Source organism: Dermacentor albipictus, unplaced genomic scaffold (genome assembly GCF_038994185.2).
Source record: "Dermacentor albipictus isolate Rhodes 1998 colony unplaced genomic scaffold, USDA_Dalb.pri_finalv2 scaffold_11, whole genome shotgun sequence".
In the NCBI taxonomy this organism is placed as follows: domain Eukaryota; kingdom Metazoa; phylum Arthropoda; class Arachnida; order Ixodida; family Ixodidae; genus Dermacentor; species Dermacentor albipictus.
In genome coordinates, this window is record NW_027225565.1 from 4,374,021 (window position 1) to 4,385,670 (window position 11,650).

The following is an 11,650-nucleotide window of genomic DNA, read 5'->3' on the forward strand; positions in this document are numbered from 1 at the left end:
CAGATTAGCTTTCGGTCTGTACTTCGCTTACGGCTTCACCCAATTCGCCACCAATAAAGACGTTTCTAACATTAGTTCCTCCGCAGTTGAATTCTCTAAAACTATTATGGGTACCTGGACATTGTGGCCTACATTTAAATGAAATGGCAGCCGCATTAGCGCGAGCATCCCTGAGTGGACCTATAATGCCGGTTCTTCCTTTGGTGGCTCACATAACAGCAATCAGATATAGAAAATATTCAATTCATAGAGATGTCAGTGAATCAATAACAACATGGACAGAATATCAGCACCTGAAATTTCCGTGGAAAATCCAGTGGTGTCCATCAAGACAATCAGAAGTAGCGGTCACGAGATTACGCTGCCGTGTCCCTCCATTAAACCTATAATTACACAGGACTGGTCTGACGCTATCACCTCTGCGTCCATACTGTCAAGAAACAGAATCACTAGATCATTATTTTTCGGTATGTCGACGATACAAATTGTTAAGAAAGAGACATCTAGAACTTCCGTTCGCAAAATTAGGGTTAATGTTATCACCAGAAATCATACTATCTTTCGGTGCGTCAGTTATAGGGGTCAGCCACAGGGACGTATTTGATGCCGTTTGCAGTTACATACACTCAACAAAACGAATAACTTTTTAACTTTTGTCTTGTATTTTATTTGTTTTTGTATGTTTTCTTATCTCCCTTTCGTTATATGTTTTTTTTTTATCATCGAATAAGTGGCACTTCAAAAAGAATAGGTGAACGTTTCAGCACGCAATTCTTGGCCAATCCCCCAGTGTGGGTATGAGCCATAACATGAGGCCATCATCATCATCATCAATGGCACACCCAGTTAATGTGCGCGACCGAGCAAAAAGAATCCCGGCACTGCACGAGCCATTGCACGGGCCTCGAGAGCGCGGCTCGAACGGTCATCGGAGCGGCGGTGGCTCGGACCCCGGCAGGAGGCCGTGCTCCCACCGCTGGCGCGGCTCCTCCAGAAGGCTCGCCCGGGACACCGCTTGCCTGTCTGCTCCTAGGCAGACGACAGCGACAGGTTGGTTGGCAGCGAGGGCGGACGGAGGACCGAGGACCGAGCGTGGACCACCATGGATGAGAAGCCCGCCAAGAAGGGAGCGGCCCCGCCCAAAACCAGGACCAGGACGACGAAGCGGCAACCGCCTGCTGCCGACGATGGAGGCAGTCCTTCTCAAGAGGCCCCCAGTGCCAAGCGAGCGCGTGGAAGGACCGCTAAGGAGCAGCCTTCATCTAATGAGAGGACCCGGTCAGCGAAGTCGGTAACAGCCAGACCCATCGCGACAACGGCTTCCAGAAAGACGAGAAAGGCTGCCGAGGCGCCGACACCCGGCGCCGATGCGAATGTCCCGTCCACCAGAAAGAAACCCAAGACGCACAGGGTGAGCCGGAAGACGCGCTCGAGGAGCGCCTCTCCCAGAGATGCTCACACTGCTGCGGCCGAGGCTCCGAAGCGTCGGCACCGCTCGCACAGTCACTCCCATGGCGGCCGCAGTCATCATGCCAAGAGAAGGAGGAGCCGCGGCAGATCCACGAACTCGTCGCGCAGCCGCCACGGTGGCCACAAGCGCAAGGGCGGCCGTCGCGGAGGGTCCATCACCACCTCGCAGAGCAGCCGCGGAACAAAGAGGGGCCGCAGGAAGAGCCGCCGCCGCCATTCCCAGAGGAGCACCTCTGCTGCGAGTACCAGGAGCGGCGGGAGACGGCGCCGCCACGCCCGTGGTACACGTTCGTCGTCAAGCCGCGGAAGAAAGCGGGTCAACTCGAGGATGTCGGCCAGCAGCTCCTCGTCGAGGTCTCGTCGGGCCAAGGGGACTGGTGGCAAGGCTACCAAAAGGGGCAAGCGCAAGTAAAGAAAGGTCCCAGTGACCGGGAGTGCACGGGGGCCGGATCGAGAGAAAATCTACACTTCGCATCAGCCTTGCCTCCCATTCAGGATCGAGGAACGGAATGGGGAGATGCCGTCAATGAATAAAATTGGCCCGCGCAAAAGGACGACAATGCCAAATAAATTTCACTGTGGATGCGCTCTACTGTGTTTACTGTTGCTCAATCAACCGCTGTAGTAAATGTTTCCGAGGGTGCGACTTATTCGCTATTGAATTAAACTTCAGTAAATAAGCTGCAAATAACGTTATGAAGCACGGTAGTGTTTGTACGGCTCATAACTACTTCTCTTGTGCTCTATATAGTATTCATGTAGGCAACACGAAGACAAGCGAAAAATAATGTCGATAACGTCAATTAGAATAAAATAAATAAATAAATAAATAAATAAATAAATAAATAAATAAATAAATAAACTAAAACTGCACAACGGAAGCTTTAAAGCAGAAAAGTTGGACAAGGAAACAGCTTTATTCAAAAGCAATATCAGGCCGCTTGTTTGCGGCGACCTTTTGCGCCAAGGCAATGATTGCTTTTGTACTTTTTATTCGGGGGACCGTCATATGGTTTCCCATGGCCTGAGAGAGCTGGCAGAAGCTCTCTGGGTAGGGGAAGGCCCTCACATTCGCAGAAGAGGTGAATTTGGTTTACTGTGGCGTGTTTGTTCGAGTTGTTGCGTACTGGGTCAACCTCTCCACTTGTGAAGATCGTTAAGCGATGAGGAGTGGTAAGGGTGTTATATTGAATTTGGTGGAGGACAGTGCATGCCTGCGCTTTGGTGAGGTTGCTGTGTTGTATAGTGTATATTCTCCTGCCCTATTTATATAGATTGAGAAGTTCTTTTTAGGAAGTCATAGCTCTCCTATCGGGGGTTCCAGTTTCAAGGAGAGCGCTACCCTTTTTGATGAACCTCGGGTCACTTTCAGTCTCATGTTCCGGATCCGCGGTCACTACCTCTCCTAAGTAGATGTATTCCCTTACCACTTCTAGTTCCTCGCTACCTATTGTAAACTCCTGTTCTTTTCCGAGACTGTAGAACATTACTTTAGTTTTCTGCAGATTATTTTTAGACCCACCCTTCTGCTTTGCCTCTCCAGGTCAGTGACCATGCATTGCAGTTGGTCGTCTGAGTTAGTAAGCAAGGAAATGTCATCAGCGAATCGCAAGTTACTAAGGTATTCTCTGTTAACTCTTATCGCCAATTTTTCCCTATCCAAGTCTCTGAATACCTCTTGTGAACAGGCTGTGGATAGCATTGGAGAGATAGTATCTCCCTGCCTGACGCCTTTGTTTTGTTGCTTTCTTTATGGATGACTACAGTGGCTTTGAAACCGATATAGATGTATTTCAGTATTTTTACATACGGCTCGTCTACACCCTGATTCCTTATTGCCTCCATGACTGCTGAAGTTTCGACTGAATCAAACGTTTTATCGTAATCAATGAAAGCTGTATATAAGGGTTGGTTATATTCCGCACATTTCTCTATCACCTGATTGATAGTGTGAATATGAACTATTGTTGAGTAGCCTTTACGGAATTCTGCCTGGCCCTTTGGTTGACAGAAGTCTAAAGTTTTCCTAATTCTATTTGCAGTTGCCTTACTAAATACTTTGTAGGCAACGGACAGTAAGCTGATCGGTATATAATTTTTCAAGTCTTTGGCGTCCCCTTTCTTATGGATTAGCATTATGTTAGCGTTCTTCCAAGATTCCGGTACTCTCGAGGTCATCAGGCATTGCGTAAACAGGGTGGCCAGTTTTTCTAGAACTACCTGCCCACAATCCTTCAACAAATCTGCTGTCTCCTGATCCTCTCCAGCTGCCTTCCCCCTTTACATAGCTCCCAAGGCTTTCCTTACTTCTTCCATTGTTACTTGTATGATTTGAAATTCCTCCAGACTATTCTCTCTTCCATTATCGTCATGGGTGCCACTAGTACTGTATAAATATCTATAGAACTCCTTAGCCGCTTGAACGATCTCATACATGTTAGTAATGATTTTGCCGGCTTTGTCTCTTAACGCATACATCTGATTCTTGCCTATTCCTAGTTTCTTCTTCACTGCTTTTAGGCTTCCTCCGTTCGTGAGAGTACGCTGAATTCTATCCATATTATACTTCTATATGTCAGCTGTCTTATGCTTGTTAAATGACTCCTATTTCGTTTTCTATTTCATTTCTAGTCTCGCCATTCGGGCTCCTCCACGTCCTCTTTCAGCTATCCCGCTTGTAGAAGAAGCTATTCATTATGCGCATATTATTCTGTTCTGCAAACTCTACTAATAACTCTCACCTGCTATTCCTACAGCCTGTGCCATATTCCCCCACTGACTCGCCTCCAGCCTTCTTCTTGCCTACCGTGGCATTGAAGTCGCCCATCAGTACAATGTATTTTGTTTAGACTTTACCCATCGCCGATTCCACGGCTTCATAGAAGCTTTCGACTTCCTGGTCACCATGACTGGATGTGGGTGCGCAGGCCTGTACGACCTTCAATTTGTACATCTTATTAAGTTGCACAACAAGACCTGCCACCCTCTCGTTAATGCTATAGAATTCCTGTATGCTGCCAGCTATATCCTTATTAATCAGGAGTCCGACTCCTAGTTCTCGTCTCCTCGCTAAGCCCCTGTAGCACAGGACGTGCCCGCTTTTTAGCACTGTATATTTCTTTTGTCCTCCTAACTTCACTGAGCCCAATTACATCCCATTTACTGCTCTCTAATTCCTCCAGTAGTACTGCTAGACTCGCGTCACTAGATAACGTTCTAGCGTTAAATGTTGCCAGGTTCAGATTTCAATGGCGGCCTGTCCGGAACCAGGGATTCTTAGCACCCTCTGGTGAAGTACTGCACCAGGGTGGCCAATCCTGCTCTGCCGAGGGAGTGCGTTACCGGTTCTGGTCACCGGGATCAGGCCGCACTCCAGGCCTTTTTGTGCAATTTTATCATCACGCGGATTTCTTTAATCCGGTGGAAAATTGCACAGCACCGGGATTCGAACCACGGTCCTCTTGCACACTAAGTGGATGCTCTACCTCTACGCCACCGCTGCACCAGTAGGTTTAGGGAGAATGGTTAGATACAAACGTAGATAGATAGACAGATATATGGATAGAATAATAGATAGATAGATAGATAGATAGATAGATAGATAGATAGATAGATAGATAGATAGATAGATAGATAGATAGATAGATAGATAGATAGATAGATAGATAGATAGATAGATAGCCCGTGTTACAGCGCCGTGTTCTAATGCTGTCGCATTAGAACACGGCGCTGTAACGCAATGTTGCAATCTCGACGACGCGAAGCAAGTCCGCGTTAGCCAGGTGTGCGATGCAGTATCGGACGACACGCCCACAGTTTCGTCGCCTGTAGCGGTTATATAGTCAATGGCAATGTGTGCTGCTTCTCGAGGGAAGAGTGCTGATGAGATGTGTACGTGCACAGCGAAGTATGACACACATGCGAGTTCATCTAAGGCATAATACCACACACATTATCTCTCAGCAGCACGTACCCAATCTCAGGGACTGGTGCAGAATGGGCACATACCTATAGTTGCAGATACCCAGAAGCCCAAGTGGTTGTTTATATCTCGAGAAACGTTATTTACGGCCATCAATCTCGCGGGAGCTAAAAAAGAAGGGATTCGTTTAGAAGCATACTTTCAAAAATAAATTTCGCTTATTATTTGCCGTACATTTATTTACACCGATAACTGAGAGTCAAACGCTGGAATTCTATAAAAGGTAGCTCTCCTGCGGAGAAAAAGATGATGAAGCCTAAATTAATGGCACACCCAGTTAATGGGCGCGACCGAGCAAAAAGAAGCCCGGCACTGCACGAGCCATTGCACGGGCCTTGAGAGCGAGGCTCGAACGGCCATCGGAGCGGCGGTGGCTCGGACCCCGGCAGGAGGCCGTGCTCCCACCGCTGGCGCGGCTCCTCCAGAAGGCTCGCCCAGGACACCGCTTGCCTGTCTGCTCCTAGGCAGACGACAGCGACAGGTTGGTTGGCAGCGAGGGCGGACGGAGGCCCGAGGACCGAGCGTGGACCACCATGGATGAGAAGCCCGCCAAGAAGGGAGCGACCCCGCCCAGGACTAGGGCCAGGACGACGAAGCGGCAACCGCCTGCTGCCGACGATGGAGGCAGTCCTTCTCAAGAGGCCCCCAGTGCCAAGCGAGCGCGTGGAAGGACCGCTAAGGAGCAGCCTTCATCTAATGAGAGGACCCGGTCAGCGAAGTCGGTAACAGCCAGACCCATCGCGACAACGGCTTCCAGAAAGACGAGAAAGGCTGCCGAGGCGCCGACACCCGGCGCCGATGCGAATGTCCCGTCCACCAGAAAGAAACCCAAGACGCACAGGGTGAGCCGGAAGACGCGCTCGAGGAGCGCCTCTCCGAGCGATGCTCACACTGCTGCGGCCGAGGCTCCGAAGCGTCGGCACCGCTCGCACAGTCACTCCCATGGCGGCAGCAGTCATCATGCCAAGAGAAGGAGGAGCCGCGGGAGATCCACGAACTCGTCGCGCAGCCGCCACGGTGGCCACAAGCGCAAGGGCGGCCGTCGCGGAGGGTCCATCACCACCTCGCAGAGCAGCCGCGGAACAAAGAGGGGCCGCAGGAAGAGCCGCCGCCGCCATTCCCAGAGCAGCACCTCTGCTGCGAGTACCAGGAGCGGCGGGAGACTGCGCCGCCACGCCCGTGGTACACGTTCGTCGTCAAGGCGCGGAAGAAAGCGGGTCAACTCGAGGATGTCGGCCAGCAGCTCCTCGTCGAGGTCTCGTCGGGCCAAGGGGACTGGTGGCAAGGCTACCAAAAGGGGCAAGCGCAAGTAAAGAAAGGTCCAGTGACCGGGAGTGCACGGGGGCCGGATCGAGAGAAAATCTACACTTCGCGTCAGCCTTGCCTCCCATTCAGGATCGAGGAACGGAATGGGGAGATGCCGTCAATGAATAAAATTGGCCCGCGCAAAAGGACGACAATGCCAAATAAATTTCACTGTGGATGCGCTCTACTGTGTTTACTGTTGCTCAATCACCCGCTGTAGTAAAGGTTTCCGAGGGTGCGACTTATTCGCTATTGAATTAAACTTCAGTAAATAGGCTACAAATAACGTTATGAAGCACGGTAGTGTTTGTACGGGACATAACTTCGTCTCTTGTGCTCTATATAGTAATTGGGCAGGCAACACGAAGACAAGCGTATGTCAATAACGTATTTTAGAATAAATAAGTATATAAATAAATAAAAAATAAAATAATACTGCACAAAAGAAGCTTTGCGACAGAAAAGTTGGAGAAGGAAACAACCTAATTCAGGAGAAATATTAGGCCGCTTGTTGCGGCGACGTTTTGCGCACAGGCAATGATTGCTTTGTGTACTCTTTATTCGGGGTACCGTCATGTGGTCTCCCATGGCCTAAGAGAGCTGGCAGAAGCTCTCTGGGTGGGGGAAGGCCCTCACATTCCCAGAGGATGTGACTTTGGATGACTATGGCGTTTTAGAGCGCAGCTCTTTGGCGTCCGTTCCTGGGTTTCGCGTCGTCGTCGTCGTCGTCGGCGTTGTCGTCGGCCTCGTAACCAGCTCGCCGACGAATCTGCTGCTCCGCCGCCGCGCATGCGCGCTGTCGGCTCTCCGGGCGAGGGAGGATGATGGAAGGGAGGAGGAGAGACTGTGGAGGAGGGCTGGCTACACAAATGGCTCTTTGGCGTCCGTTCCTGGGTTTCGCGTCGTCGTCGGCGTTATCGTCGGCCTCGTAACCAGCTCCGCCCCCCTTTCATCCCCCCAGCGCTAGCAGCGACCGACTGATACCGCTTTCGTGAGTCCGCTACCGCACTCACGAAAGACGTCGTGCACTTCCTGCAACTCGCATTAACCGTCCATCGATCCACACCGATGTTAGTAGTGGGGGACTTTAATGTTGACATAAAGACAAACAGCAATTTCCTAACACCTATGCGGGAGAACATCCCGTTCCTCTCGCTCGTAACGCGTCCCACGGCTGTGACAACCTCGCGAGGCACTTGTATAGATCTCGTCTTTGAGAATCAAGCATTGGTGTACCAAGTCGAACATATATCAGTCTATTTCTCCGACCACAAAGCTTCCTTCATGACTGTCAAGAACTGTTAGTGGAGTCTTTGTTAAAGGAATACGTGTGAAAAATAAAAAAAAAATTCTGTGATAGCGCATACATGTGTTGCTCGATTTCTTTGCCTCAATCTATCGAAAAGGTGAAACAGCTTATTTGCTGCGCTCTAATTTCGCATTAGGAAGTAACGTAATCGTCGGTAATTTTTTTATTCCAGTTCTTGCGTATTGGGTCAACCTATCCACTTGTGAAAATCGCCAAGCGATGAGGAGTAGTAATGGTGCTATATCGAACTCGGTGGAGGACAGTGCATGCGTGCGCTTTGGTGAGCCTAATGTGTTGTACAGTGTACATTCTCCTGCTCTATTTATATAGGTTAGGAAGTTCTTTGTAGGAAGTCATTACCTCTCCTAATGGTGTGTCCGGTTCCAAGGAGAGCGTGACCATTTTTGTTGAACCTCGGGTCAATTTACGCGCTTCAACGTTCCCGGGATTTCCAGACTGAGTGGGAACGTAGAGAAGTATGGCTTTGGTTCTGTCTTCCTGATCGAAGTTTCTCACGATCTTGGCTGCATTCAGCCCCACGCTGCCCCTCATAAATATTAGCGGCCTGAGATTAGTGCTCCTAGAGTCGCTAATGACAGTGTGGGCAGTTGGGTTAATGATGGCTATCACTATGGCCGCTTCTTCGGCCTCTTTGATTGATGCGGCTCTAGTTGAGGGCACATTTACGATTTAGAATTATCCGTCCACGGCACCCAGGGCGTATGTGTTGTGGCCCTGGTTAGCGGCATCGACGAAGACCGCCGTTTGGTCTTGCTTGTGCTTTTCGCGTAGTTTGTCTGCCCTGGCTGTTTTCCTGGCGTCATGCCCACCCGCCGGGGTATTTCTTTAGGTATTGGTTTTATCTTAAGGGCTTCGTCATGAAAGTCCTGTTCCGTGGTTCTACTTTTCAATACGGCCATGCAAACCGAAACAACTCTGCACGCAATTATTTGTCCAAGTTACCCGAATAAACACGCACCACCGCGAAGCGTGGCTTGCAGTGCAGCCTTCCTGTGTCGTACAGTAGGCTGCGTAGAATGAATCTTATGTATAACGCCTGATAAGGAAGCGCTCCGTTTAGCTGCTGCTGCTTAAGAGGAAGCTTTAGCTCGAGTGCTCTTATGTAAATACATGCGAATGGAAAATTCGTTTTTCTCGTTAACGCCTGAACGAAATTTGACGGTGTTTGCAACATGTAAAATTAAAGCTTTAAATCTAGTGATTATTGTTTCGAAATTTTCGATTTACGTTGGCAATATTTTAGTAAAAAATGGCAAAAATCTAAATTTTCAGGAGGCACATTCTCAGTTTAACTTTGCAGTTTATAACCCTGTAACTTAGCAATAAAAAAGGATACCACGATTTTGTGAAATGCATCTAGTAGTGTATCTAAAACGGACAAAATTGATAGGTTACACATGAATCTCGAAAAATTTAGTAATATGGAAATACAGCTTTTGCAGAACCCATGTACATCACGTAAGAAATTCGCGTAACACATAAAATGACATATCAAATTTGTCCGCTTTCAACGATTTAATGGATGGCGTTTAGAAAACCGCAATATCTGTTTTAGGTGCGAAGATATTAATTGTTAAACTTCGTGGTTCCATTTTTTTTCAAACTTTCGAAGTTTTGAAAATTTCCGTAACAAAACTCAGACCTTAAATCGAAATTCCGCTCCGGGCAGTCACTAGAATTTAACTTTTTCTTTCAAGTGTAGTAAATGTCGTCAAGATGAGCTATAGGGGCTGTCTCAGAAAAACGTTTTTGCGTTTTACATGTATTTAAATGGGCCTCTTCGGAGTTGGGCCGGCGCTTAAGCTTCCTCATAAGTTACAATGAATCCATTCGGGATTTGCGTGCAGCGCCAATCGATGTAAGACCGTCGGGAGAGCGAATTGCAACGGCAGCTTCATCTTACGCCACGCTTTTACGTCACACAGGGAATGGAGGCAGCCGCGTATTGCGGATCCGAGTGAGTCATCAGGTAAATTGAACAAAAAATATGGCGCCAGTTATTTCAGTTCTACATAGCCCCTTTCGATGTGTAGAAAAATGTAATTAGCCTTTTGTTATCATTTTCTTGAGCAATGTAAACGCGTGGCGTACAGTAGTAACCAGAGAGATAAGTATTGTAATTAGCTTACTTTCAATCCAATTGTTTGGGTTTTTTGTTGCAGATGGTGTCCGCATGGGCAGATAATTCATGTGTTGTGAAATACGTGTAAATCGAGTAAACACGCACTCAGAATGCACCGTCTGCTTCTGTCAGCCAGCCCATCTTCAGTACCTATGGATGGACAGAAGCCAATTTGAGCAGGCTGGTAGAAACCGTGGTGCTCTAGCCACCACGACAGTCTTGTGGCTAGCATTTTCTCAGCAAGCTTGCACAACGCTAACGTTAGGGAAATGGGTCGGAAGTTGCCAAGGTCAGTCGGCGGCTTGCTTGGTTTCGCAATCGAGATCACAATAGCTGATTTCCAGCCTGGAGGGACAATGCCATTTAGCCATACCTTGTTTATGATGTCGAGGAGTTGAGGCAGCACAGCGGAACTCAGGTTCTTGTAGGCCTCAAAATAATAGAGTCTGGACCGTGTGCTGTCCTGCGACTGGTACCATCTATCGCTACAAGCAACTGAGGCATGGTGAGAGAGCTTGCAATCCCCTCGGAGTTTGCTGTAGATGGTAACATGTCGATATGTGTCGGAATGCCTGCCAAGGAAGCAACACGTCGTACTGCGGGAAAAACTGCTGGGCAGATTCTCTGGCGAAGTCATCCGGCGACAAGCCAGCAGCGAAGCAGGCTGTGGCTGCCGCGTCTAGACGGCGGCAACCGTGTTCCATGGCACGGAACGTTCGCCAGAGAGAAGCATTCGATGTCTTGGATGAAAACCGCTCACACCACGTATGCCAGTGCCTCCGTGAGAGGTAGCGTTCATATTTGCGGGCCTTAGCAGTAAGGAAATTCAGTCTTGTACATGCTTGTGCAGAAGTGGGGTCTCGGGATGCTGCCAGCTCAGTTTGCCTGCGAGCAGCCCACAAGTTGATCAGGCCGGTATCCGGCGCCGGTCGATCGACGTCTACCCAGCTGATGGTTGTAGCTTCATTGAGCGCGCTTTGTATGCGGTCAACAAGTAGTGGTGACGAGTCCGCAGAGGTATCTTGGAGAACGGAACGAAAGGTGTCCCAGTTGACCGCAGAACACTTGCGGCGCAATCGGCGGGCCTGCAACGGATGAAGGCCGATGATGATAGGGTGGTGGTCACTACCCCAGCAGTCGGGCACCAGGTGCCAAGTGGGAGTGCCGGGACCCGACCGCCACGTAAGATCCGGTGCGTATGTTGTACGTCGAGCTTGAGGCACAGCCCGCGTTGCTGAATAGGGATGCTTCAGTAGTACAAACAACGCATCCGCGAAGCTTAAAGCGTGGCTTTTGCTGAAAATAGAATGCAGATTAATCACAAAGTGAACACATGTGTTGGTGTTTATAAGAGCACGCGTTTCAAGATAGTTTTGTTGTTTTCCTTATAATAATGACAATAATAATAATCCCGTTGATCGCACTTCGTTCCATTCAATTT

At 49.0% G+C, this 11,650-nt stretch overlaps 1 protein-coding gene across 1 annotated transcript; it reads left to right on the forward strand.

Moving 5' to 3' along the window:
- The first annotated feature begins 1,102 nt into the window (after positions 1 to 1,102).
- LOC139051358 (serine/arginine repetitive matrix protein 1-like) lies at positions 1,103 to 11,207 on the forward strand. The gene is made up of 5 exons (XM_070528378.1): positions 1,103 to 1,411; positions 1,525 to 1,878; positions 5,917 to 6,174; positions 6,210 to 6,751; positions 11,060 to 11,207. The coding sequence occupies exons 1-5, from the start codon at positions 1,103 to 1,105 to the stop codon at positions 11,205 to 11,207; spliced, it is 1,611 nt and encodes a 536-aa protein (XP_070384479.1).
- Positions 11,208 to 11,650: the final 443 nt, after the last annotated feature.

Coding starts and splice junctions, on each gene's coding strand:
- LOC139051358 (XM_070528378.1), top strand. CDS start 1,103: ATGGATGAGAAGCCCGCCAAGAAGGGAGCGGCCCCGCCCAAAACCAGG. Junction 1,879..5,916: donor ACCAAAAGGGGCAAGCGCAA/GTAAAGAAAGGT, acceptor GTCTGCTCCTAG/GCAGACGACAGCGACAGGTT. Junction 6,175..6,209: donor GGACCCGGTCAGCGAAGTCG/GTAACAGCCAGA, acceptor AACGGCTTCCAG/AAAGACGAGAAAGGCTGCCG.